We start from the raw sequence: 26,956 nt of genomic DNA, 5'->3' as shown, positions 1-26,956 counted from the left end.
ATAGCAGGCAGAGTCAAATATGTCACCCTACAACCATGTCACTGGGGTTGACGTTCTGGAGACCGCCTACGCCAAATCCCCTCTTCGGCCATGAGCCGCCGGAAGCTATATGCTGTAAGGCCTACATTTACCAGTCATGCTCCCTTCCTATCAAATCTAAGGTAACATACAACTCGTCCGACGAACAATTAGCAGCCAATACCGTCAGTTGTAGAGCGGGATAGTAGGTGTCGCCATTCGTATCTTTACTTTTGTCTTGTCACCTCATTCCCGAGTCGAGCGCTTCTCATCGACTAGACAGAAACGGCTTGCTATCATCGTCAACATATCTTATCTCGTCCAGCTGCCCGTTCTTGATTGTACAGTCGTCCAGTTTCGGAAGTTCTGCCACTGCTATCAGCGCTGTGGGTGCACCTCTGCTAGCCCCCAATGTTCATAGTTGGGTAAGGGAATTATTCACGGCTCTTCTAGACTCAGTCCTTCACCCGCGTTATCCTCATCGTCCTCGTCATATCCCATGTCGTCACCTTCCATTTCGTCCTCGAGCCCGCCGACGAGGTACTTCTCATTCTTCCCTTCCGTCCCATCGGCCACAGCATTGCCGTCTTGCACCTCACAGCCAGTCAACGTTGCCTTATTTCCAATCTTGGCCTTCTTCCCAATCACGGTATTCGTGAGGACACACTTATCTCCAATCGTAACACCGTCCATAATGACACATCCTGTAATCCTTGTGCCGGTACCTATTGCTACCGATGCCCCTATCACGCTGTTCTTGATGACGCACTGTGTCGCGACGGTGCTGTTACTGTCGATCAGGGTGTCGGCGCGGGAGATAGTGACCCGCGGCGCGATGGTAGTTGTCGCGTGGATCTTCACAGGATGTGAGAAGGGCGAGACGGGGGTTTTGGCCGCAGTCGATTCCTCTGCCGAGGGCAATTTGGCCAGAGCGAGGGAGACGGATAGGAGAAGCGGGGTGTTGTCGACGCGGCGCACCAAAGGCGCATCAGAGCTTGAGGGTAAGATGTATGAGAGGATAGGTGGAACAAGTGGCACTGGTCCGCTTTCCTCGTCCAAATGAGAAGAGTTGTCAGGAGAGAGGAGCTCGACAGGAACTCTCGATGCGAGACGGGCTGTGCGAGCAGGTGTCGAGTCTGTTGACGGTTGCGTAGTAATTTGAGTACTGCTCAGCGAGAGTAGGTCAATTTCTTCCTCGATGGGACGTTCATGATTTGAGAGGTCAGTTCGCCCCGCTGCAGGTTTTGGTGAGAAGATCTTTCTGGCGCCGAGTCGTGCCCTATAACTAGGTTTGCGCCACTCGGCCTTCGCCCATGTTCCGACCAGATCTTCACTGACAGATTCAAAATCTTCGTTGGTTAGTGCAAAGTCTTTGACCCAGTGAGGAAAGAAGTAGATATGCGAATCGCGGTACTTCGTCATGCACTTGATAGCGCCGTGTTTTCGGAGGAGTGACTGTCGGATCTTCCATGATTTGTCTTCTTCGCACTGATCCCAGAGCTCAGACATGGGCATGGCCCATACTAGTTTGCGTAGAATACCCTGCGTCTGGGCGGAAGACGTTTTCAGCAAGGGTATGTCATGTTCCGGATCAAGCTTGGTAGTACACATGAAATCGCATTCTTCACCTTTGACGCTTTCTTCCCGATCGATCGTGTTGTACCATATTGACAGACCACCCCTACGCCCTCGGCGTTCGCCTCCGAGCGCAAGAAGCTGATTCCTCGTTGCCTCAACGTCTTCATTGCAGCCAATACCGCCAGGCCCACCTAGCCTCGTAAGGTATGTCTCAAGGAAGGTTTCTCCAGGAATGGCGCAGATCAAGTCGCAAGGTAATACCACGAAGTCTGACTTGATAACAGCTTGTACCTCGGGCAGTCTCAGTAGTTCTGCTGTGGGTGTTGTGAATTCGAGCGCTTCAGGAGCTAGTAAGTCGGGGCTTGGGGAGGGAAGAGACGTCAGGTAGGGATTTTGTGCCAAAGCTGCGGCAATAGGTCCTTTCGAGGTTGGCGGAGTGATGAGAGTTATATCCGTGACGCCCATCCGATAACACCAGTCGAGGGCGTACCATACCATAGGTCGGTTGACTATCTGAACTAAAGCCTTGGGATATTCGCTAGGCACACTGGTGAAGGTGCTGAGTCCGATACCAGGACCACATAGTATCAACGCTTGGAACCCGGTCTGAGGCATCTTCGTTGGTTTTGGAGGGAGTGGTGTTTGAAAATGTTGCAACGTGGAATGAGAGATCGTGTGACGGAGTTGTCGTGACTCATGCACTCGCGGATCTCTTGAGAAGGCGAGGTTCCGCAACGGCGAGCTAGCTCTGACTTCTAGAAGATCGCTAACACTCTCCTCTGCGTCTTCGGTGGCTGTGCGGGATAGAGATGGCGGCACTGGCTGGTATGGAGGAGTCGCGCCTGCGATACCTTGTCTTCCCCGTACTAGAGCCGAAAGCCGTAAAAATTGAACACGAGGGTTAAGTGACTGTCGTGTGGCGCTTTCTGCCGCAGCACTGGTCTCCTGACTCTGCTCGGGGCCTTCACCAACTCTCTCGATGCCGTCAACGTCAGTAACAACACTGATGGGATTTTCTGCTTCGGAAAAGAAGCGTGTCTGCATGTAGTTTAAGGAACTTGGTTCCATCGCGACCAAGAAATCCATGTCTGACGAAGTTCGGATATGGGTCTTGGCACAGATCGGTAGGAGATGTCGACATCTACAAACATTCCAGGCACAATGCCAGTCTCTTCTCACGAACGAAGATTCACATCTGTGTCACTTTTACTTTTGCTTTCACTGCAGCTTGGATCACCGTAAAGCGCTGATTTCTTTGTGTTTATTGGTGCTGGGGCGTGACAGCGCTGCTTTACTGCAGCAAACGCAGTTGGGGGTCGTGCCCGCTTGGAAACTATTCTCACAAGAGGTCGGTCTTCAATCCTCCAATTGAGCCTGCAGCTGCTCTTGGGCACTGCTGTCGCCCCCATTGCCAACGGCCTTGTCTTTCTCCCAACTTCTGGCGAACACTCCATTCAAGGCATCTTGGAAGACATGGCAATTGTAGTCAATCAGTCCCTTCTTGTCCTTGGCCTCGTTATTCTTGATGACCGTCACTAGGCAGAGGTATCTAAGAATGGTCAGCACTGCAGCATTGAGCACTGGTCATCTCCTTACCGATTCATCTCTTTGAGGTAGATCATTGTGCCGTCGTGAATAATGATCGATGACTCGGCCTCCTGCATCTGCTCTCCAAGTAGCTTATCATGGCCGCGTTCATACCCAAAAATGTCCGTGACGTCGACAATCACATCAATATAGTCCGAGCACATCTCATAGACCTCCATGTCGATGGGTCTGGTGTCGCTTGCAACATAGATTTTGCTGAGGATGTCAAACAGGTATGCTTTGGACATTCCGCAATTGTTGACCAGAATGTTGAGGAGGTTCTCAAGGGTGTCGAGCTGTGGAATGAGCTTCTGGATTACTTTGCTAAAGGCTTCGAAGATGGAATGGTCGTAGATGGAAGTGAGGTGATAGGTAATGTTAGGGTTGATGTAGCCTGCATCACTAAGGTCATCGCTGACTCGCTGGACAATGTCTTGGTAGATATCTGAGCGGAACTCTTCATTGAGACTATCAATTTTATGAACAAACACCTCCACGTTGATGTGTGGGAATGTGGTTTGCAGGTTCAAGATGGTTGTGGTTAAGCGATTGAGAGAATCGGTGTAGTCATCTTGCGCGTCTATGACCCAGACGAGAGCGCCAATTTCGGAAAAGATCTCGGTCGTGTCGAATGTGGGATCGAAATAGTCGAGCTGTCCAGGAAAATCCCAGACCTGAAAGTCCATAAAGGACCTCATTGAGTCTTTTTGAATGCGTGTGGTTGATTCGAGGAATAGAGTCTCCTGTGGAGGCATCTTGTGGAAGACCACGCTAGTTATGGATGACTTGCCGCTCCTGTTTTCTAAGTCAATATCTTGCTGTGATAGTGGGAGTGACTGCTACATACCTACGCTGACCCATCAGTAACAGCCGAGGCTTGTTCTGGCGTAGCTTCTTGTCCATTGCGGCGGTTTGACGGTGCTGGAAATAGGTGGAGAGGTAGGTGGAGGAGTGATATGATCTTGAGCAGGACAAGTCGCGGCGGAAGGTGGTTGAGTTGAGCAATAGGCTGAGGAATCACAAAGAGGCTGGCGCAGACTGGACACGTCGAATTGGCTGAGTATTCACAGCTGGATTTCCATTGTTGAGTCTATGATAGTGAGCTCTGTCAACAGCAAGGCATTAGTTCTGATGGTCCAACGTACGCGCGAGCCTCAGGGGGATCGGAGGGTGCGTTAGGGTCAAGCTCGAGAACCAAGGGGACCCATTCTGTCATGAGTATCTCCTCCCACTCCTCAGCAGTGTAGCCGAGGGCGGTTCTGACGGATTGGTCGTTCATAGGCATTTTGCAATTGGCTTGAGGCGATGGAATGAAAAAGTGGTTGGTTGTGTAAAGTGCAAAGAGAAGAGACAGGTGGGATGAACGTGGGAGGAGGAAAAGGCGACGAGAAAAATGCATCGTTGACGCTGGCAGAATGATTTCGCTTCAGCGCGAAGGATGCTGTCGTCTTTCATGATCGCCCTCGACGACCACATCATTGCCCAGCGCCCTCTCTCCATTTGCAAAACAACAAGGAAAACTTGGGGTTTGTAACTTACATCAACCAGCCGATCTGAATATTTCATATATATTTACGTCGCCGCCATCACCTGCTGCACATCAAGAGCAGAATAACATGGGCTCTGACAGTATCTGCTTCGTGAGTTATGGACGAGCTCTTTGCTGAAAACCAGCTACTCTTGACGAACAGCGACGCCTTTCTTGTCCGATTTGTGCAGAAGCGCTGCAGACGTCGTTTGGCGGGTGGTCAGGGTTGTTCTTGCAGTAATAGACGACCTGCAGCGACCAAGGATTGCACAAAAGAGTCGCAAGCAGTCCCCGTACACGATGGTGTTCTTTACAAACGTTGTCAGTTGAGTTGAAAGAGGTTGATGTAAGTGGTTGCAAGATCAAACTCTAGCGCCGGCTACACCTTCTTCCGGTCCGAAAGACTTTGACACTACGGTGACGCATTGGAGTGGCTACGTTAGTCTACGGCTGTTCAAACAACATTCTGTGCTGTTCCAGAACCGGAGATATATCTCTTGTCTCTGAAAGGCTGCTGTCTCTTGAGTGCGTGAAAATAAGGCGACATTCTCCATCAGAGTGGATGACAAACTGGAGCAGATTGACCAGGTCCGTTCAGATGGGTCAGCGCTAGGAGGAGGATCCAAGACGAGGACACTGAATACCCAGCACCCAGCATCCCATACCCTTCACCTGGCCGATCTCCGCCAGCCTTGTACTAAGCTACTACCTTACTGTGGTGTAGAGTTCTAAATATTGAGAATATGCAAGGGCATCTGCGACTAATCTGTATGCATGAGGAATCCAGGACAACTCACGACAAGGGAAATACTAAACCTTCCCAGGAGGGCAATACTAATCAATCAAGTAAGAGGGTGGAGCGCCTGTTCGTCATTCCCATCAAATCCGAATGCATGCGTTTAATCATCCCTCAGCTCTTATCGAACACCATAACTTTTATTTTCCTTGGGACCGCGTTTCAACCTTGCGATACGAGTATTCGCCTGGCTCGCCATGCCTGTCAAGGACCTTGTGGCACACTCAACATTTGCGAGGAATGTCACATTTCTCACCCCATGCCGTCACTTGGCGAGTTTCATTGGCTTCCGAGCCCGACTTCCGAAGTGCGCTCCCTAGATTTTGAGGACCATCGATGGCGGCTGTACCTGGTCCTCACCCCGATAACGTCCTCTGCCACGTACCTGATTCCCCTATTTCCGCCGTCCTTTACTCTGCCCGGAGTCCTAGTCCAAGATGAAACCCAAATCGGGAGTTGGTATCAATGATCTGACATAATATCGTTGCACTGACCTTCCAAATTCCAGTCGTTATGTCAGATCTGCGCAAGTCCTTTCCCTCACCCATGATGTCGAGCCCTCGCAAGAACATGAACAATTGATCGTCTTCTATTACTACATCTTTCGTGAAGCATGACTTTCTCGGTCACTCTCTATACGTGCTCAAGCTGAACTTGGCTCGTTGTCGGACGCGCCGCAGTCTCAATATACGAGCGATGGATAACCCCCTGTTTGCGCAGCCTTGCCGGCTGTTGAGTCTGCCCGATGAACTAAAACTCCACATCGTGAACTATGTGAGTATCTCCTCAACATCAAAGTATTTCAGTGGCTGACAATAATAGCTTGATACGCGCAGAGATCTCTATAACGTATCCCGAACATGTCACCTCCTCGAGGACGTTACCATGGCTCGACTCTACCATTCAGTAGACCTGGACCTACCCCTTCGCAGGGTATCAAAAGAGTCTGGCACATCAATCCTCCGGGCCCCGGTCACACAATCGATCCGAGAACTTACCGTAAGGAGTGGTTCAACAAATAGAAGACGTTCGGTGTATAGCCGCAGGAGGAAGTCTGATGCAGCCTCGAGTGAAGTCCATGTGAACGGAATACTGGACAAGATCCCCATGAAGAGGTTGAAGAGCTTTGTGTACGTGAGACCTCCCAAGCTGTGTATGACGGCCGCTAATGATGTGGCAGTATTTTGCACCAGACCCCATTAAGCCAGCAGACGCTCGATCTCCTTGTGCATCGAAACGAGCACACGCTCCAGCATCTTGGTTTCTACGAGGCAGCCCCTTGGCACGAGAGTACACTGCTGCCCTTGAACCTGACCAGTCTCGAGTGCAGAGCGGTCAACGCAGGGGACGGGGTCGAAAACATCATCTCCGCAAACCGGAACACTCTGCAGAAAATATACTTGGGACAGGAGAAACACCTGGTGGACCAATACCGCCAGACAAGAGGAGGCTTTTTGGAACAGATCCCTCAACCACCAGAGACGTTCTTCACATCCGCCTACGCACTGGACAAATACTCACACCTCCGCGAACTGTCACTCTCAGGCCTAGACGTCACTCCTCTCCAGCCTACCACCACATCTCAGGCCACGCTTCTGTGCAAACTCGAACGCCTGACTCTCGAGTCCTGTCCGGGCACCACCGAGCTTCTCGAATCCATAGCAGCCACATTTCACTGGACATCCTACTCGCCTGAAGTGCCCCAGAACCCACCCATCATCCCCTCCCTCAAGCATTTTCTCCTACGACACGAAAACCCCAACACTGCCCTCAAAGACGCCGTCATCCGCTTCCTCCACTCTTTCACAGGCCTGCGCACCCTGTCGCTCCTGTTCGAAAACGCCGCCGTCCTCGAACGCCCATCGACTCTGATCGCCGAGCACGGACCGACTCTACACACGTTGGTCCTAGAATCCCGCATCCAGCCCCGCGAGCACCTGAGCCTCGACACATCGCGCCCCTTCGGCGTGGGAGGATACAGTTCGGACCTCTGGGAAGAGTCGATCAACGACATCGCCCGGCTCTGCCCCAACCTCGTAGAACTCGGCATGGGCTTTGCCTGGAACGACGAGCTCGTGCGTCTGCACAAGACCGCCCTGCCTACCCTCCAATACCTAAAGACCATTCATATCCGCAATTTCCCAGAGAACCAAGTCTTCAGCCAACTCGGCGATTACAGCATCAAAGAGTACGCCACTAAGTTCATCGAATGGGCTTTTCCCGCACTGGTCGGCGGAGGACGGCCGACTCTCGAGCAGTTGGCGATCGGCCCAACGCTGTACGAGTCACGCTGGAAAATGTCGCCCACGACCACCACCAGCGCCAGACGTCATGTTCCGGAATTTCTGCGCACGCATCATTTTTGCCTCGACTGGGCCAAGACGCGCTTCGGGCGCTGGAGTCCGCTGATCACACCTGTCTCCGAGAAGTACATGGAGGAGTTGGCGGGCGAGAAGCCTCTACGTGGAGTTTTCGAGCAGGTTTGGCTGAGATAGACCCCTTTTCCTTTTCGCAATTCTCTTTTTGTATATTGAGCCTGTCTACTTGAGCGATAAACTGCCCTGTACTGCCTTTCAGCTGTGCCAGGTATGCGCGTGTGTTATTTTTGAGCGATAGAATCCCTTTCGGGTCATGGATCATGGGTCATAAGGGAAAGGGGTTGCATGGGCATTTAGATCATAGAAAGCAGGGCTTTGCACTAGAATCTTTCCAAGCCTGGGTTGTTGTCAACTCAGGTGTGGACTAGATATAGGACGATACCCCGGATATTGTTTAATAGAATATGGATAGACCAACAATAGCGCAGGAAATTTATGTTTATCTCCGAAGACGATTCCAATACCGTTCATTTGTACGGAGTATCTACCTAGGTAGACAATCGGACAATATATCTACACTCATCCTCGACCCGGGCCCTGGTCAGTAAGCACAGAGCCTCTGGCTTCCAAATAGTGCGCATATCGCTCCTGCCGGCCCTGCATGAAGTCCTCCGAGTCGACTCGGCCTCTCTTGTAGACCGTCTCGCCCGAGATGGCGGCGTGATGCTGGTCAGTCTCGCCTATACTTGTGTCCAATGCCTTTACTAACGGATTCATTTCCTGTGCGGCCTGGCCATCCTGTTGCATCGCTTGTGTAACTGGACTGAGCAAGGACTCCTGCCCTGCTGCAACTGTCGATTTAGCCGCATGCTTCATGGCCTTCTTGCGTATTCTCCTTTGCGCGTTCTTGTCAGCCCAGCTCAGCGTCTTCGCCTGGATCGAACCCTGGTCTGACGTCGCCTGACCCGACCCTTCGCTGCGGGGCAAGTTGTTCCCGCTGACCTGAGGAGGTGAGACCCCGACGTCAATCTCCAGCTGTTTTTGGCGGACACAATCCTGCACTTTCTGGGCCTGAACAAGCTCATGACCGTGTTCCAGGGCGTCATTCTCTGCCGCGCTGTCGGTTTTCACGATCTTATTGTAACTCGGATCCCACTTCCAGTCGCCGGACTTGCCGCCACTTTTGGCAGTCACGCGCGTGGCCGTCAGTACCATAGCCTTGTCCACAGCCTTGAGCATGTCGTACATGGTCAACCCAGCGACGGAGGCACTGGTCATGGCTTCCATTTCCACGCCTGTTTTGCCATCGCATGACACAGTGGCTGTAATAGCGACTCCTCCCTGAAGATACTGCTTGAGCCCGAGAGTCTTTCGCGTGAATGGGTGCGGGAGCTTGTCCCCAACAAAGGGCTCAAGCTGGACGGACGCGCCCGTAATGCTCAGGCCCGGATGTGCGAGTGGGATCAGGTCGGCTGTCTTCTTCGCCGCTTGTATGCCAGCGATTCGAGCTACAGACACGGCATCACCCTTACGTAGCCGCGCTGCGAGTAATGCGCCATAGGTCTGGTGGTGAGAGAAGAGAAGGACTGTCGTCGCTGTGGCGGACCGCTTGGTCGGTATCTTGCCTGATATATCGACCATATGCGCTTCACCACTGGCTGTGAGATGGCTGAGCTTAGGTTGATCATCCTTGCCTTGATGGGATGAAGATGACGCATGCCGTAGCTGTTGCTGGAGGGCATGAGGCAGAGATTCATTCGCACCACGATTATTGCTGTTTCTTTGTTTCGCGATCTCGTGTGACATGTATTTGGTCCTTCTTTTCGCGATTTCTTTTGATAGATGTTTGGCATATGTCGCCTGTATGTTCAAGCGAGCCTCTTTGGATATTGCTTGCTGTGCTTTTCGTTGTCTGGTTTCTGGCCATGAGCTCTTGGAGTAACCGGGAATATTGTAGGGTGTTTCTGACGGGATCGTCCGGTAGCCTGGTTGACCCTGAATGAAGCGAAACGAGCTGAGTCTCAGCCTTTCATGCAACTGAGCCGACTGACTATAGTTTCTGCGGCTACTTTCACAGCCATATGGAGAGTAAGGCACTGCGTGGAATGACCGTGACCATGATCTCGATGTGGCCTGCAATGGCAGTAGGTGCAATGGCACAGAGTATGGTCGAGCAACACTATTGTGATGCGTGGGAGGAAGAAATGCTGGGATCCCGGATGGCACTGATGTTGATAGCCTTGGGAAGGCATCATCTACAAAGCACAGAAAGGTCAGCAAATCACTGACTGGCATGCAGAGGCAAAGCAGGCGTCAAACAATAAGGATCGTTGCATGATGGGCAAGTATATATGTTCATTATGAGATCGTCGTGAACTTTTCACGTAAATATATCCTTCATGTCGTCGTATGCGCATAAACACCTGGGGTCAGCAACAAAATGGCATGGCTCACCCACCGATAAGAATCATTGGCCTGTTCTTCATATTCTCCAGCTCGCCTAGACCGGCGTGCTTTTCCTTCTTCCGCTTCACAGCCATGCCGATTACGTCCAACAACTTGGCCTCCTTTTCAGAGACTCCCAACTGACCCGTGCTCATAGGGAGGTTCTGTCGTCGCTCCATCTCGATCTGCTTGATCGCCTCCATTGCTTCGGCATCGATGGGCTTTCCGTTGTTGGATTCTCGCAGGATGTCGCGCAGAGAGACTTCGTCATTTCCAAAGAGACAGACCTTCAGGTTACCATCACCAGTAATCCGCAGTCGATTGCAGGTCCCGCAGAAGTTATGTGTCATGCTGGTAATGAAGCCGATGCGGCCAGCAAATCCAGGAACGGCGTAAGTTTTGCTGGTATCGTTCTTGTGATCTTCAACTTTGTATACATCGGGATATTTCTGCCGGATGAGTGCCAACATCTCACCGAAGCTCATCATTTTCTTCTCGGACCATTTGTTCCCGTCGAAAGGCATATATTCGATAAACCGCACTTCAATATCCTGCTCTCGACCAAGTTCCACGAATGGCAGGATCTCGCGTTCGTTCAAACCACGCATGACGACACAATTGATCTTCAGCTTGATCCCTGCACCGAGTTTGTTCATCTCCAAAATTCTGTTGATAGACTTCATGACAGCGTCGTGGCCGTTCCTCCGAGTCATGATGGTGAACTGATAAGGGTCGAGTGTATCCAAGCTCAAATTAACGCCGGTCAAGCCCGACTCAACCATCGAATCGAGCTTACGAGCCAAAGATATGCCATTCGTGGTGATGCACAGCTCTTTCAGTCCATTCTTTCTCAGGTTGCCAATTTGATGCATCAAATCAACAATATCTTTTCGTACGGTGGGCTCACCACCAGTCAACCGTATCTTGTTCACTCCTTGATCGACAAACAATTCTGAAAGATAGACAATCTCCGGCGTCGTCAATAACTTTGCCGATGGGGACAGCGGTACGCCCTCTTCGGGCATGCAATAGACGCAACGCAGATTGCATCGTTCAGTGACAGATATGCGGAGGTAATTGTGCTCCCTGGAGTAATTGTCTGTCAAGAAGGAGGAGAAGCTTCGCGGTTCGGACTCGGTTCGAAGCTGATCCAAACGCTGTCGCTCCGGTCGACTTTGTTGCACGGCTGGTTGTACAGTGTGCGCCTGCCATTGAGGAGTTTCGGGTGCGATTGGCTGCGGTGTCGCACCAGCTGTATCGGTAAGACAGCGCTGAGGATAGCGAAACGGCTTTGTGTGGCGAAATAACTGCGGCCTCGTCTGGCGCACAAACGTGGCCATCATCTGCTTGAACGCAGCCTCAGCCATGGTGAAGGGAATTACAAGTCACCAAAAACGTCTGACATTGGGACACAACACAAGATGGACAGAATATATCAGTGTTATAAGTCGAAAAGGATTGGGGTTAAAACATAATTGAGGTTGTGGAGGCATGAAGCAATGCTGACAATTGCTCGCACGAGGTGCCGAGCGAAAAGTAGAGGCGGAGATGGACGCCGGGCGCAGCGTAAGTGTGGCTGATCTTTGAGATGTTGCTTAGTGACGACTGCCACGTGACTTTGATCATGTGACTTTGATCATGTGACTTTGATCATGTGACTTTGATCATGTGACTTTGATCATGTGACTTTGATCATGTGACTTTGATCATGTGACTTACGAGTCATGTTACAGAATCTCCTTTAACAGCACGATTCATACTTCGGAAACAGGGCTTACGAGGCCTGCTCCGAACACCAGCAGAACCTTCTTGTGTTGAGAAAAGTCTATACCAAGGTGTTGTTGTTATTTTTATTCCGGGACATATTTCGGTAGGTTCTTAACCTACCACTTACAGACATATCACCGTCCTGATAGAAAAGTTCGAGTCTGTAAACGTCAGGTACAATGGCTGAGCACTTTCTAAACGCCCTGAGTTGAAAGTCGGTTTTCGACAGGTCACGAACCGACAAAGCTCACTTGCAGGTGCGGAACATCTGTGACGAATGTACCTTTTGCACGCTGTCTGCCTCAGCGTCGACATGCACACCTGCAATTCGTTCCCACACATCTAATCTAATCTCTCGAGGTCATTGTTTCCGTTGATGGACTTCTAGGCCTACCTGAGGAGGCGGGAGTACAACTTTGTGCCCGTTTTTATGCAGGCAGGCTATGTAGATCAGTTTCATCCCGATGTTTCGGAAGCACGGGGTTTGTTATGGGCTCGCTGAAGGATATGCCGGAGACAGGAGCCACAAAAGCGTAATTTCTGTCAAGGCAAAGCATCGGAAAGTATCTCGCTGCAGTCCCTATCTGGACAACTTGAGCCGGGCCTGGAAATTCCTTTCTGTCAAACGTCCGAAAAAGTCAACCTATACTGTCAGGTCGCGGTTGATCTAACGGCAGATGGGCCAAACATGTTACAGATTGCAAGGGGTTGTTGACAGGACGATAGTACTTTCGAGTATGGATCACTGCACGCGAGTCCATCAGTAACACAGTAGGTATTCACGATTTCGTGAGTGGAAAGACATCGTTTTCCCTTTGCTGACTGAACAATACCTACGTAGTTAATAGAGACAATCATGATGCTCCTCGTAAATTATCCCTTGCGGAAAAGTGCCGTCTCGTTTTCGTTTAAGCGATAACTACGGAGTACCGTAGCACAGGCAGTGATGGAATCATGGTCGCCTTGATAGGCAAGCAATCCGGTGGTGGGTAGCATGCATTTGCGCACCGGCGAGATGGAGCTGCCGATATGCCGGCTAGAGCCAGTCAAACACCAACGGTGGAGAACAAGTCATGACACAGCCTCAAGGCAAGTTTCTCTTCTGCCGGGTCCAAGCTGCACTCTGTTACCCGCAAGTCCCAACTCTTTGGCATCCCAGCTTTGCCAACTTCTCCTTGCCTTCCATCTCATTACTCTTGCAATTCCATCTCTCGCTTCTTCAATCACCTCTACGCCGCCTCGAATACCATTATTCCTCCCTCATTGACGCTCTTGACCATTCCTCGAGCATCTACACTTCGACGCCGCACGATTTCGACAACAAGAAGAAGGAGAAGAGCCACAGTGATCGGCTCTCCATCCGTCGACGATCTATTTTAGGCACTATCCAAAAGGACGCGCAGGCCCCAAGGCCACGCACCACTATCTCTTCTTATCATCTCCATCATCAACAACTCTTTGAGCATGAACCATCTCAACACCAACTTCGATCCTGACTCCTTCCTGAACCTCGACACTGACTATACACCGGCCTCTGCCACTCCAGACGCCAAATCAGTGCCCATGCTGACCCCTCAATCCTCCTCGGCTTTCCCCTCCAGCTCAAACACGCAGACTTTCCCGGGACCGAGCTTTCAGTACGATGCGTATCATCAACAGACCGGCATTCCCATCGGAGCATTAGCGAGCACCTTCAACATCAACCGACAGAGTGGTCTACATTACAACGAGGCCAATGGAGGCTTTGTGATGCCAACCGAGACATTGAACATGCCCTTGAGCAATTTGGACGATTTCGACTTCGCTCGCAGCAACGACATGGACTTCGAATCAGACTCGCCCAACGATCTGCCTACTATGTTCTTTCCCGACCAATCTTCTGGTCAATTTATCAGCCCAACCTTGGTCGGCCCCAGCAGCTCCGCACCCTTTCAACGTATCTATCCTGGCATGCATAGTCAGCAAGCTGCCCAGGCCAAGGCACAGCAAGCTCAAAAGCAGGAACAAATGGCACGACGACAGCAACAACGACCTGCTGGTCAGAAACCGTTGCCTGGAACATCGCCAATCAAGACCCAGCCAGCGAAGGACCCTCTCGTCGAAGAAAGTATCTCAAAGGTCTTGAGCCGTATGAGACAGGCTAGTGTTGCGTCCTCCCTCCAGGACGAGGCCACACCTGGTGGCATCTCCAACATGCCCCGTATCAAGAAAGACGAAGATGATATGGATGAGGATGAACGTCTCCTAGCCAGCGAGGAGGGCAAGAAGCTGTCTAGCAAGGAACGCCGTCAACTCAGAAACAAGGTTTCTGCTCGTGCATTCCGCTCTCGCAGAAAGGGTAAGTGTTTTGTTCCGTCTAAGTCATGAAGAGTGCTAATCAATTCGTTCGCAGAATACATCGGTCAATTGGAAGGCGAAGTTGCTGTCAAGGTACAAGAAGCCAACGACCTTCGCACCCAGAACCAACAACTCCGCGAGGAGAACAACCGTCTCACCGACCTTACTCGCATGCTGCTCTCTTCTCAGGCCTTTTCTGGTTTCCTCCAAGAGCTCAGCCAATCAGGCCTACCAGCATCAAGCATCCAAAGCATGGCTCAGCAGGCCAAGGCTCCCCAAAATCAATCTCAAGGTCAATCTTCGCAGAAGGATGTCTCTTCGCATGATGCTGGCCACCAAATGCATGTTCAGCAGCCTCAGATTGGTATGGCTTTGATTCCCGAGACTCATATGGACTTCACCACCTTCCAACCATCGAACGCCTGGATGACCGCTCTTCCTACAAACGATTTCCAAGTATATTCAGTCACGGAAATGCCTGAGCCTCCGACATTGGATTTGGAAATTTTGTCGGGCAAGAACAAATCGAGCTCCAGCATCTTTAAGCCGGCCAAGGACATCCCACAAGTCGCCGAATCTGCTCCCCAGGCTGTCAGCGAGGCTGAGGAACCTAGAAGTGTGCAAGTCGACGAGTCGGTTGAACTAGACGAAGCTGCCTTTGCCCTCTACTTTGATCCATCCGCCTCGGCCTCGTCTGATCCTGAAGGATCTCTCAATTCCGCAACGGACGACGAACCGGTCTCAGATGAGGATAACTCCGCAAGACTGGAACGGATGTGCTCTGAGTTGGACGCAGCCTGCAGCCGGCTTGCTGTTTTTACTCGTCACATGGCATGAGTCTATTGATTATAACGTGCTTGAGAACGTGTTGTATGATGATTTCTTGACGGCCGACAGGCTTGGACATTCGGGCAATTTTTCGCATTGAGGCTCTTGTTTGAGTCGTATATAGTTTGACAATTCTGATCATGCCTCATTTCGACGATCACTCTTTCCATAAGTGCTCTTGCTGACATCACCCCATCTTAGAAGCCATCATAGAGTCTTTTGCATGGTTCGCGGAGAGAATCAATGATTCGATCTCGCCTATCGAGATGATTGGCGGATTAACCCTTGTGACGCATGTAAACATTTTGTGTTGCGCAGTCACAACTTTTTCTCTCGTCGAGTCGCAATAGACGGCAACCACCAACTCTCCAGCACACTCGCTCAATGCCTTTCCATGAGTCTTGACTCATTCCCTGTCGATTTGAATGCAACAGTCTATCTCCAATCTTGATATTTCTCACTAAAAAGGATAGCCGCCCTGGCTTCGTCCGCCTGCGCACTTGCCTTCCAGCAGGTATCATCCCTCCCACGATCTCTTACAAAGCGCATTAGCCTGTCCTTTTCAGCTAGACGGGGCGATAGATCTCCTAGTTTGTCACAGCGGCGTCTTTACACTGCCCACTCGCAGAGACGAGTCTTTGACTGGCACCATTGTCAACCTAGTGCGGTGAGTGTGCAGAGGAACGAGAATGATGGTCACATAAGGAAGAGAGAAACGCACTCTACAAGTCGACCACGGGCATTGAAGAACGAACCCCAGAAAGGAATCCCATCACGCAGAAAAGGGTCGGTCGGAGTAGTTTCGTCACGAAAACAGATCCTCAAACTGGAGCAGGATTTCAGGAAGATGCAAGATCGAAAACAGGGAGCCAAATCCGTTGGTGTGCGCACCAACTTCCACCTCCAGTTCATTACAACGTTCACCTCGGATACTCCTGGGACCAGTCTGATATTGCACTTCGACAACAAAAGGTACATATTCGGTGAGCTGTGTGAGGGCACACAGAGAGCATGCATATCACGAGGGATCGGGTTGCGGAAAGTCCGAGGTGTGTTTCTCTCAGGAAAGACGGCTTGGAGCAATGGAGGGCTCATAGGACTTATTTTGACCATGGCCGATGTACAGCACGGGGAGGTTGAGAGTGAAGGTTCTACGAGACGGCCTCGACTCAACATCTATGGTGGGCCGAAACAGCAACATTCGTTAGCCTGCGCAAGACGATTCGTGTTCCGCACTGGAATGCCACTGTCTGTCCACGAAATCAATGTCCAAAAGAGCGCTGAAGAACCTACTCTGGTCCACGAAGATGAAAATATTCGTGTGTGGGCCATATCTGCGGAGTCTGTAACGTCTACTGCTGCTGAGCCCGAAGATCAATACGAGTCAGACGCTGATGTAGAGCCTGAGCGAACCGACATCGACGAATCACGAGTATCTGCCGACCAGAGCCTGCGAAAACATATCGTCAATAATATGTTCGATTCCGATTGGAAAAGGGACCGGCTCGTCGAATGCAAACTGAAGGACATCAAACTCCCAGCTCTGGTATGGGTCAGGGATCCGGAAACGAAGACCTTGACCTCTTACACCTGCGTTGGTCCAGACAACATCGGTCCCCTGACCATGGAGACTGACGTGTTGGTTCGAACTCCCTGGCCAGCCTCGGAAGTTCAGGAGCTCCCAGAGGCCTCGGGTCTGCCGACCAAGGTCGCAACATCCTACATTATCAAAGGCCATGCTCAACGCGGGACCTTTGATCCCGCCAAAGCGGCAAGCCTGGGCCTCAAGCCTGGACCGCTCTACGCACGGTTGGTTGCAGGAGACACCGTTGAGAATGACGCTGGACAAACCATTAGTCCCGACATGGTCCTTACACCGACCCGGCCAGGAAGAGGCGTTGCCATATTTGATGTCCCGTCAGTACGCTACCTTGCAAGTCTTGAGCAAAGGTTGGAAGCTTGCAACGATCAGCTCTTCGACGGACTCGAAGCCGCCATCTGGATAACGCGTGGCTCTGTGCCTTACAGCGACCGATTCCGGCAACTGCTGGGCATGCACAAGGACATCAAACACGTCGTTTCACACCCCGATCTGTGCAAGGACTACATCACACAAGACTCCTTCTCTATCTCGTCTATCCGCCTGAATAACGTTGCCTCAGAGTTCTTTGCAGTCCCGCGCTATGATAATACACATGCTTATCGTCCTGTAGCGGCCACCGCCTCACAGGATATAAGGGAGCTGCTCGCCATCAAGGACTCAGGTATCGATGTGCTGCCTGCGAAAAGAGGGCTCAGAATTCATGTTGAACCCACCTTTGCTTTGGACGAAACTGAAGTTCCAGGCACCTTGGATTTGGCTTCTTTGAATATGCCTATTGAAGAGCGAGTTCGGGAATGTCTGCCGGAAGATATGTCTCCGTACCGCAGGACCCAGCCAGCCTCACTGGCCTTAGACCTGGATGAACCGGAAATCGTCACTCTTGGTACTGGCTCTGCGGCTCCCTCGAAATACCGGAATGTCTCTGCGGTACTGCTTCGCATGCCAAATAAGATGGGAACATACCTCTTCGACTGTGGAGAAGGGACACTGGGGCAGTTGCAACGATTATACACTCCCGAGCAGATGGACGAGCTTCTATTCAACCTCAAAGCTATCTGGATATCACATTTGCACGCCGATCACCATTTGGGCACGATATCAATTCTTCAAGCGGCCGTATCAGCCGGAAAACGATTGTCGGGTCCAGACAGGCCGCAACCTGCACCTCCATGCTTGATATCCGAAATTAACATGATGGACTATATGAACGATTACCATTCTGTACTTGGTGTTTCCACGGAAACGCTTTGTACTCCCGTCGCATGCCACTGGACAGAAGGCATGTCCTTACGAGGCAAGCCTTTTGATTTCTCACAAACGGACGTTCCCATCAAGGATCTGCGGACGGTCAAAGTCAATCATTGTCACGGGGCACAGGCAATATCAGTCACCTTTTCCAATGGCTTCAAGTTCTCCTACAGCGGCGATTGCCGACCGAACGAGGCATTCTGCACCATTGGGGCTGATTCGGACGTTCTCGTGCACGAAGCAACGTTCGACGATGGTTTGGACGGTGATGCCAGGGCGAAGAAGCACTGCACAACCGGCGAGGCTGTTGGCGTCGCGCTGAAGATGCGAGCCAAAAACCTCATCCTCACGCACTTCAGTCAAAGGTATCAAAAGCTACCTGTTCTCAGCAGCGTTAAGATGCCGGAGCACAATCAAGAGGATGAACTCGATGACGACGTTGACGGAGAGATGGCTACTGGTCCCACGACTATTTCGGAAGACGCACCAGTCCAGTCGACCGATGCTTCGGCGTGGGTAGAGCATGATTCCACCCGTGATCTGAACATTGGCGTGGCATTCGATCTGATGCGCATCAAGATTTCCCAGATTGCATCGTTCAAGAAGCTACTCCCCGCGATCTCGAAGATGTTCGAGATTGAGGAGGAAAAGCGCGACCAACAACGGCGCGAGGCCGCGGCGGTCGTGCAGGCCGAGCAGGATCGCAAGATGGCGGATAAATTGGCCCGACAGGAGGCCAACAGGAAGAAATTCCAGGAGGCGACGGGCAAGAAGAAGAAAGATACGAGGAATAAGAGGAAACTGGATGACGGGACAAATAAGCCCACAGCAGATACCAATGCAAAGGCGACGGAGAATGGAAGTGCAACAGACCCAATGAGCGTGGCTGCCATCACGCACCCAATGGATGTTGACACCGGTGAGCACACTGCCATGAGCACTAGCCTGGGTGTGAATGCTAAACGTGCTCAGACCGGTGACGGTACACTCGCGCAACGCAATGGAAGCGGCGACCAGAAAGCCTCAGGGGCTAATGTGCTCGCAGAGGACGTGCAGGCCATCGCGAGTCCTGAGAAAAAGCGCAAACTGGACAATCTGTCCGCAGGAACAATTGACTGAGTAGTATCAGGTCAATCAAGAGCTGGCAACATTTGGGTTCAGCGAAAAGGGCAACTACTCATTCTTTTGGGCAACGAACTAAGGGACCATAGAACTGAAGAAGATGGCTTGCACGTAAATGTCTCGATACGGGGATCGAGGGTCACAGAAGACAACATCTACACTGTAAAACAGGTAGGCCCAATAGAGCCAGACGTGCTATCTGTGACTACGGCACAAGCCAATGTTCAGTGCATAATATTGATGGATTGTTCTGTCGTCTGTGTCTGTCTGCAAGATAATCTGCTTTAACATCCTCCTGCAAGTGACCCACCAACAAAGGGGCACCATGAGAACCATACTCTATTCTGGTCTAGGGTGTCTTTGACAAACTCCGTGCATATCCATGGGTCATAAAAGGGGACAAGAGGGTTCCGGCGCGGTGGTGAAAAGGGGAAGAAAGGGTATCGTCGTGCTGTTCGTGGAAAATGACTTTTCGCCAGCATAAAACCAATGTCATCGTGTTGTGCCTGGATAAGCCTTCCAGATCCGTTTCAGCCGTGCATTCAGGACTCTATAGCAAGTCGCCACGGCAATCATTCTCTTGGTGGTGTCCACACATTACTCAACCTCGAAACAGGTATCGGTCCTCCACTGAAGCTGCGCCGGGCATGACGTGCTAGGTCATACAAAGGCGCTGTTGAGTAGGTGCCCATCTCGCGGTCAATGAGTAGGCCCTGATGCATGAGGTGAGAATGAATATTGAGAGGCGGCAGACAGGACACAATACTGTCCGAAGCCGAAACGGAAGCTGGCATGGCTGAGGCGCCCGGTTCGGCATGCAGATCTGGCTGTAAGGGGCATTGATTCTGTTGCGGTATGTTGACGAATGTCCAGGTTCTCTGGCAATCTTCGGAGTGCTGGCGCTTGTCCACATGGCCCTCTTCTTCGTCTCGTGTTCGATCCGGTCCGTCATCGTCTTCCGAGGGTTCGACGATGGTATCGGCTTGAGACGAGAAGTGACCTTCAGTGAGCGTTGATCAGCGCTCTGACAGGGGTAGTAAAGTGCTGGGCTGGGCTGTGCTTCTGGGCTGTGCTCCGGGCTGGTGTTGGGCAAGGAGTATCATAGGGCGGCGGTGATGGTGCCAGGGGAGAGGGTGGCCATATTTGGGACTAAAGATACTCGACATCAAGTCATGACGGTACCTTGATGTTGAGTCTGCCGCTTGACTTGTTCTCTTGCCCAACGTGCTGCATTGATGGTGCGGGATGAAAATTCGCGGCTCGACCTAGTCTCCTTGATCAATTTCGTGATCCATTCTTGGCGGTAGTAGTTCGCCAGGGAACCATCAGGGAAAGCTTCGCTCAAGTCGCTGAAGATTGTTAATTATTCATACAGCAATCGGGGAAAAAGGACACTTACGCAATGATACCCATGCAAGCTCTCAGAAGACCTTCATTACGGTTCATGTCCTGAGCCACAGTTTTCAGGAATTCGAAAATGGGGTCGACATAACCTTGCAAAATTTGCACTAGGAACGCTGTTAGCATGCGACCAGTACACGTTTTTGAACAAAATCATACCCTTCGAAGTGCCCTTGAAGGCCAGGATCAGACCAGACCAGGCATCAGCGATGCCCGACCGAAGCGACACAATGTAGTCGAGCATATCAAAGGAGACATCATTGGCCACTGACACAGTGTTGGCTTGTTGAAGAACCTGAGCCACCACTGTAACATAGGTTTGAAAATGTTCACCGATGCTCGTTGCCACGTCGCCAAAGGTTTCGAGTATGGGTGGCTTGAGCTGGTTGGCGAGTTTGTCGGACCTAAGGTTGTTGAGAAGGTAGTTCATGAAAGTGTCGCAGTATGGCTGAGCCTTATCCTCCAATGCGCGGACAATGTCGCTAACCAGGCCAATAGCAAGGGAGCACATATCTGGGGCCTCTTGGTTGCCCAGAGCAGTGTAGAGATAGGGGACGAAAGAGTCCATGTACTTCAAGAAGTCTCCCGCCAAAGCATTTGCCAGTCCGCTCACAATCTGGAAGACAACCTCAGGAACACTTGTATTGCCGGTGACGTTGAGTATTTCCAGGCTGATTTGCATAATTCGGTCGGCCTGAGGAGCGATGTTTTGTTCAAGTCTCTGAACAATAGCAAGCAAGACACTGCTAAGGCTGACTTGCAACTCTTCCAGCGTAATTTTGTCGTCAATGCTGACGATCTGCTTCTGCATGGGAATGGTGCCCTCTAGACGTTGAATGATGACATTTGACAGTTCAGCCACAATCTGCAGGCTGTCATGAGCGGCATTGGTCACAAAACCGCCGAGGACTTCATAAGCGGCCGTGCGTAGCTGGTTATTGGCGCCGTCTTTCTCGGTGACTGCAAGAAGGGACGTGACACTGTCCTGGAAGTGCGGCGTCAAAGCGTTGGCAGATGCACCGTCCTCACCCACAAATCGTTCGGTCAAATTCAGTAGAGCCAGGCAGCAGGACGCAGCAATTTTTGGGTTGGCCATCAGACCGTTGAAGAGGGCGGACATGAGAGGCTGGAGATGTGTGGACGGATCAATGCAGTCTGAGCAGTAGTCACAGATTCTGCTCAGAGCAAAAGCCGCAGAGTCTTGGACCTGGACGACAGGATCCTGCATCATTCCGATCAAGACTGGAAGTGCCTGCTTGACAAGAGGGTCCAAGGTCTTGATATCCGGACCATCCATGATTGCGCCGAACGAAGACACGGCAGCATCTCGCTTCGTCCAGTCCTCGCTGCGGAGGTTTGTTTCAACAAATTGTAGCACTGCAGGCACCAGATCACCGCCGATTGTCTGTGCGTAGAGTTGCAGACATTGATAGGCAGCGCGAGCCACATTGTATTCATCTTCAGCATCATCCTCAGAAACCTTCGTCATCAATTGAAGCAGGACTGGGACGACCTCGCGAGCCGCAACTCTTGCAAAGTGGAAGTATGGTCGCAGCTCGGTCGAACCTTCTTGTTGAGCTTGTTGGTTATCGTCTTCAATGCTGATTTCCTCTTCGCAGACTGTACACCAGAACTCGATGGCCAACTTTGCGACATCCTCTTCGTCGTTTTTCATGCCTGCGATTGTCAAGCCGAACAAGGCCTTCTCCATATAGAACCTCATTTTGTCGTAGTAAATGCCCATGATACGATTGAGACATCCAAAAGCCGCGGCTTGCACTCTGGTGTCTTGTGACTGGGTGGCCTCGCACACGACCTGCATGATATAGTTCCGTTCGCCCTCATTCTCGAAATTGCTGCGGATGAACTCGGTTGCATCGCTGAGCGCAGATAGAGCTGACAGACGAACGTCTTGGTTGGCCTCCTCTTTTCTCGCGCCCTGAACCACAGCAGTGAGGATGGCATTTGAATATGAGACCAGGGATTCGCGGAGTTCGAGGTCATCAGATTCGCAGATGAAGCCGATAGTAGTGAGACTGGATTGCTTGAGTTTGTCTTCGCCAGAACCGACATTATGAACCAGGGCAGGCATAAGATCAGGCCACTCATTGCGAGGGAGTTCGATGGCAGCAATGGCCGCAATGAGCTGAGATGAAGAAAGTGCAGCTTGAGGTGTGGCATTTAGCGTCTTGAGGGCGAGCTCTTTGACCTGGATCTTGATCTGAGGATCGACTCCCTGTAGCCATCTCGCCTGGACTTCTCTTAATCGGGTGACATCACGGTATGAAAACGCATTTTTGAGAGCAAGACCGGCGGCCTGACGGACTGATGCGCTGGCTTCGTCGTTTGCGAGCTGTCGGGATAGGATGGAAAGGTACTCAGACTATAACGAGAAATGTCAGTGAGTCGGACTGCAGGACGAGGTGAAGTCTGTGAAAGAGTATTGACATACGAAGTTGCCCTCGCTGGCTTGTCTGAGTTGTTCTTCAGCATTCCCTCGAGTCGCCGCATCTGATGGACGTTAGTGGATAATGGCAGAGGCAACAGACGTAACAGATGTGCCTTACCTGGAGAAAAGGTGTTCTCTAGAACTTGGTTGACATCCATGATTGCTGAACCGAGCAGCGGTCAGGAAGGGGTGGTTGTAGAAGACAATCTGGAATCTGCACGGTCCCGCAGGTGAAAAAAGGATTTGCGCACGGCAGCAAAGTCTGCAAGCAGCGCAGGTCTGAAGTCAAGGAAAGAACGACCGGCGGAGGAGAAAGGGAGGATGAGAATGAAAGTGCGGTTGAGGAGGAGGTCTAAGACTGCAAAATGATGCAGTTTCGGTGTTTTTGCAGTAGACAGATTAGGGATGTGGGATGTTGATATTCAGAGAGGCTCCCCAGTGCCAGGTGTGCTGCTTGCGACCCTTACAAACTAGCCTGGTGGGCCAAAGCTACTATCTAACAATAAGTATCTTTAACTACCTCGTATACACAGTGTACTCAAGCACAAAATCAAATCCTTTACCTTACTGCCTGGACGAAGGTAATGATTTACTACAGTCTCTATGGGCTTTAAGGCGACATGGTAATCAAGCCTCTCTTAATGCTTCTTGCGGCTGCCTGCGGTTGACACGACACTTGATGTGCCTGGCACTGTGTTCCCCGTCGTTCTTGCCCACATAGTGGTGTCACTCGTGGCCAATCACTGTCAACGCTGCAGCCTCACCTTGACTTGTCAAAGCCTCATCTTCACCTCTTTGTGTAATCTTTGTGAAGATCGATGGCAGGAGTTCAACGGCACGATTTTCGCGGACTTCACCAGAGTCCCAGCGTCGACTGCTTCTGTCCCGCGTAGTTCGGCTTTTTCCATCTTATTCCCAGGGTTTCGTTAGTGCTGCTCCGGTTAGAATACCAATGTCACTACAACCGCAACCGCAACCTGCCCAGGCCTTGACGCTTCATCCAGTCATAATCTCATCGCCTGCGCCGGTGCCCTGATCAAGAGCATCATCGCCGGTGTCCAGATCCAGCACAACATATCCTATGCCAGCCTCATCAACCACTGCAGCAACCCTGCGCCCGACTCTTCCATTCACCTCGAGTCTGACAGGCTTCATTCCAGCTTCCATCTTCCCGTCCGCGAATATGTGGCGAGTTTCCCAGCCCTGTTCTTCATCCTCTTGAGGGTTGGGCATGATAACTCTGGCATATATTCCCACATCCGCCGATGTGGCAGCCAGGACCAGAAACACTTTGTCGTCGACGAACTTTACATCGAAAATATCGGTCACTCCAGGTACCGCTGGCATGACATTCGAGCTCGTCGTAGACTTCAGACCTTTGCCACCGTCTTGCCGCAACGTAACCACGGTCTGTCGAAGACTGCCTTCCTCCTGCCGGTCCGTAGATAAAATGAAGAGCCGATAGAGATTCGCGTCAGTCTCATCAGGAATCATCCTGAGATCCATTCTCTCTCCATCACATCGTTCTGGTAGTTCAAGCACATAGCTGGCGAGAACGCTCTTTCTGAACGTCTCCGCAATTTGGCCAAAGACTGCTTCACACTGTTTCTGCAGCCGCTCCACCAACTGTCCAAGTGTGGGCGACTTCTTGTCCTTGCTGGGCGCCTTTCTTCTTCTCGTGAAGTCGGCATAGAACCCAGCATCTGTATCGTTTTCAGGCAAGCTGGTATTGGGCTGTTCTTCTCCATCCCTCCCAGTATATCTCTTCACTCGGCTCTCCTTGATAGCGCCACCCACATAGTCCAACACGGTCTTGAGTTCCCCTTCTCCCGTCCACGACTCCCGAAGTTCTTCCGCCCTCTCACTGCCTTCCTCAAGTGCCTCGACCTCACACTCCCACTTCAGCCACTTGATGAAAGCTGCAAATTCCTTGATCTCAACTCCGACGTCCAGGAGCAGATCCTCAGCCACGAGTCCAAGTACGTCGACCGTCTCCATGACCTTTCGCACGACATTTGCGTCTAGTCCCAATCTCGAGCTCGCAGGGCCGAACCTAGCGAGCCCGTCCAGCCTCGACAGCACAACCAAACATCTTTCCAGTGCAGGCATTAGACACTCACTCGTCATCCTCCGCACAATGTCAAGACAATCTCCGACGGCCTTCTCCCACCTCTTCAAGCCTCTCTCACCAACCTCGTCGACCAACCACTCCTTGAATCTGGCGTCGCAATCTCCAGTCACAGCAAGATGATGCGCTGCGTAGACGAAATCGGCCTGATCGTCCTTTTCGGCTAGTGACTCGTCGATGTTGCGCAGAAATCTGGCCGGCAGGTCGAACGCCGCTTTGACCTCAGCAGCCAGCTGCATCTGCACCTGCGAGATGTAACGCAGCAGGTTGCCTAACTGTGTCGCTTTCCTGGCCATGAGGGGCAGATACCGACTCGTCTGGGGTATAAAGCTCAAGTCCAGACTGACCAAATGCAGAGCCGGTCTGTCTTGACCTCGTCTCGACTCTTCCACCACGAGAAAGACAGTCGACAGGTATGCATGACTTTCCATTCTGAGCACCTTCCCACCTTTAGAGCCAGACGGCAGGCAACCACCTACATCGACGGTGCCAATTTCGAAGGAGTTGAAGATTCTCAGATGCACCACGCACCCGTCGCTGTTATCACCCTGCAGCCCGACCAAGAGCGCATCAACTCCGTCCACAACTCCCGCCGCTCCAGCTCCTGTCGCCCCATGTCCATGAAATACGGCATCCACACTAGTTCGCGAGCTGAAAACGTCGTCATCTGCGCCAACCCCGCGCGGTGGCAATGTGGCGAGCTTTGGCAACGACGTCTCAACATCCAACGCACTCAGCTCTCGCGGCAAATCAGCCTTCAATGTCAGCAACTTGTCCACATCAGCTCGGTGGCCGAGGATATGGTCGAGCGTGATCTGCGAGTCCGGCTGGTCAAGGCGAGCTCGCATCAGCAATGAAGTAGGCGGTGCAAAATGAGTGGTCCAGCAAAGACAGGACGGTCTGAACGAGCGAGTTTCGGGCGAGGATGTAGGGGTGGATTTGAAGCTGCTGCCGCGTATTCCAGGCTGTGATCGCGTTTGAGATGAAGTAAAACTGCCGCTCGCACTCGCCTGGGGAGGTGGCTGCGTAGATAATCGATGTGCAATCTTGCCTGTAAACGCGTTGATTAAGGATACTGCGCCGTCCGCGCAGGCTACTGCGAGGATTTGACCATCTCTCCTCCACGTCAGAGCTCGCACAAACCCATTTTCAGCTTCGTTCCCGTCGCGGTTATTCGAGTCTTCACCTTCGGCATCCTCGTTGTCATCATCGTCCTCAAATGCAGCACCAAACACTTTCTGCCCGTTCAACCTCGACACATCAACCTGTTCGCTCTTCGCCGTCACTGTTGCCACAAGGTCCATGGTCGGGCAGTACGCTATTAAGTTGGAACAGCATGGCTCCGGGAAAATACGTGAGGCGATCTGATGCATGCTTACTGTGGTCGTCGTGGCTCCAGAAAGGATTCGAGCAATGTTCTAATCAGTCTTGCAGGCACTCAGTCTTTGACCATTCGGTCCTCGACACGCACCGAGTCAAGCAGACCCACCAGCACACAGATGTTCGACGCGCTGTGTCATACACTGAGCACTACTCGTGCCACAGTAGTTGTTGATGTCAAAAGTCCTGCGGATACTTCGAGATGGCAGGACTTACGTCGCGTCTTCATCACGCGTTCAATTCCTGAAATTGTAAGGCAGGGTGGAAAAACCAAATCGCATGATGTCTTCGTCAATGCATATGCATATTTTCTTTGTTTTGCGAACGTATCATTATTCATGGATCTTCATTATGGAAATTAAGTATTAGAAGGTAGACTGATCCTTTGCAGAGGTAGGGGCATCGGGGAGGCACCATGCCAAG

The 26,956-nt window shown here is 51.6% G+C and overlaps 8 protein-coding genes across 8 annotated transcripts; 3 read left to right on the top strand and 5 right to left on the bottom strand.

Moving 5' to 3' along the window:
- Position 1: 1 nt before the first annotated feature.
- Positions 2–2,818, bottom strand: EDD37DRAFT_640350 (translation initiation factor eIF-2B gamma subunit). The gene has a single exon (XM_062817236.1). It carries the CDS (start codon positions 2,680–2,682, stop codon positions 457–459), a length of 2,226 nt encoding a protein of 741 aa, XP_062666415.1. The 5' UTR covers positions 2,683–2,818; the 3' UTR covers positions 2–456.
- On the bottom strand, positions 2,818–4,242 carry EDD37DRAFT_158196 (Gtr1/RagA G protein conserved region-domain-containing protein). The gene is made up of 3 exons (XM_062809703.1): positions 4,031–4,242; positions 3,193–3,978; positions 2,818–3,145 (listed from the first exon to the last, which is right to left on the bottom strand). The coding sequence occupies exons 1-3, from the start codon at positions 4,084–4,086 to the stop codon at positions 2,953–2,955; spliced, it is 1,035 nt and encodes a 344-aa protein (XP_062666414.1). The 5' UTR covers positions 4,087–4,242; the 3' UTR covers positions 2,818–2,952.
- A 1,803-nt stretch (positions 4,243–6,045) lies between these two features.
- On the top strand, positions 6,046–8,320 carry EDD37DRAFT_158146 (uncharacterized protein). The gene is made up of 3 exons (XM_062809702.1): positions 6,046–6,281; positions 6,330–6,637; positions 6,688–8,320. The coding sequence occupies exons 1-3, from the start codon at positions 6,204–6,206 to the stop codon at positions 8,000–8,002; spliced, it is 1,701 nt and encodes a 566-aa protein (XP_062666413.1). The 5' UTR covers positions 6,046–6,203; the 3' UTR covers positions 8,003–8,320.
- An 8-nt stretch (positions 8,321–8,328) lies between these two features.
- Positions 8,329–11,815, bottom strand: EDD37DRAFT_640345 (molybdenum cofactor biosynthesis protein A). Its single transcript, XM_062817235.1, has 2 exons — positions 10,284–11,815; positions 8,329–10,080 (listed from the first exon to the last, which is right to left on the bottom strand). The coding sequence occupies exons 1-2, from the start codon at positions 11,635–11,637 to the stop codon at positions 8,405–8,407; spliced, it is 3,030 nt and encodes a 1,009-aa protein (XP_062666412.1). The 5' UTR covers positions 11,638–11,815; the 3' UTR covers positions 8,329–8,404.
- Positions 11,816–13,191: 1,376 nt separating this feature from the next.
- EDD37DRAFT_640340 (uncharacterized protein) lies at positions 13,192–15,362 on the top strand. The gene is made up of 2 exons (XM_062817234.1): positions 13,192–14,375; positions 14,430–15,362. The coding sequence occupies exons 1-2, from the start codon at positions 13,502–13,504 to the stop codon at positions 15,209–15,211; spliced, it is 1,656 nt and encodes a 551-aa protein (XP_062666411.1). The 5' UTR covers positions 13,192–13,501; the 3' UTR covers positions 15,212–15,362.
- A 553-nt stretch (positions 15,363–15,915) lies between these two features.
- Positions 15,916–19,399, top strand: EDD37DRAFT_595546 (ribonuclease Z). The gene is made up of 2 exons (XM_062814577.1): positions 15,916–18,972; positions 19,026–19,399. The coding sequence occupies exons 1-2, from the start codon at positions 16,050–16,052 to the stop codon at positions 19,031–19,033; spliced, it is 2,931 nt and encodes a 976-aa protein (XP_062666410.1). The 5' UTR covers positions 15,916–16,049; the 3' UTR covers positions 19,034–19,399.
- An 834-nt stretch (positions 19,400–20,233) lies between these two features.
- EDD37DRAFT_157696 (armadillo-type protein) lies at positions 20,234–23,310 on the bottom strand. Its single transcript, XM_062809698.1, has 5 exons — positions 23,144–23,310; positions 23,029–23,087; positions 20,736–22,959; positions 20,575–20,683; positions 20,234–20,524 (listed from the first exon to the last, which is right to left on the bottom strand). The coding sequence occupies exons 1-5, from the start codon at positions 23,181–23,183 to the stop codon at positions 20,341–20,343; spliced, it is 2,616 nt and encodes an 871-aa protein (XP_062666409.1). The 5' UTR covers positions 23,184–23,310; the 3' UTR covers positions 20,234–20,340.
- Positions 23,311–23,884: 574 nt separating this feature from the next.
- Positions 23,885–26,906, bottom strand: EDD37DRAFT_157748 (anaphase-promoting complex component APC4). Its single transcript, XM_062809700.1, has one exon. The coding sequence runs from the start codon at positions 26,524–26,526 to the stop codon at positions 24,022–24,024; it is 2,505 nt and encodes an 834-aa protein (XP_062666408.1). The 5' UTR covers positions 26,527–26,906; the 3' UTR covers positions 23,885–24,021.
- Between the last annotated feature and the right edge of the window lie 50 nt (positions 26,907–26,956).

The sequence above is a fragment of the Exophiala viscosa genome (assembly GCF_022695815.1).
Source record: "Exophiala viscosa unplaced genomic scaffold EDD37scaffold_12, whole genome shotgun sequence".
Taxonomy (NCBI): Eukaryota; Fungi; Ascomycota; class Eurotiomycetes; order Chaetothyriales; family Herpotrichiellaceae; genus Exophiala; species Exophiala viscosa.
The sequence above is the reverse complement of the archived record's forward strand: the minus strand, read 5'-3'. Positions and strand labels throughout refer to the sequence as shown.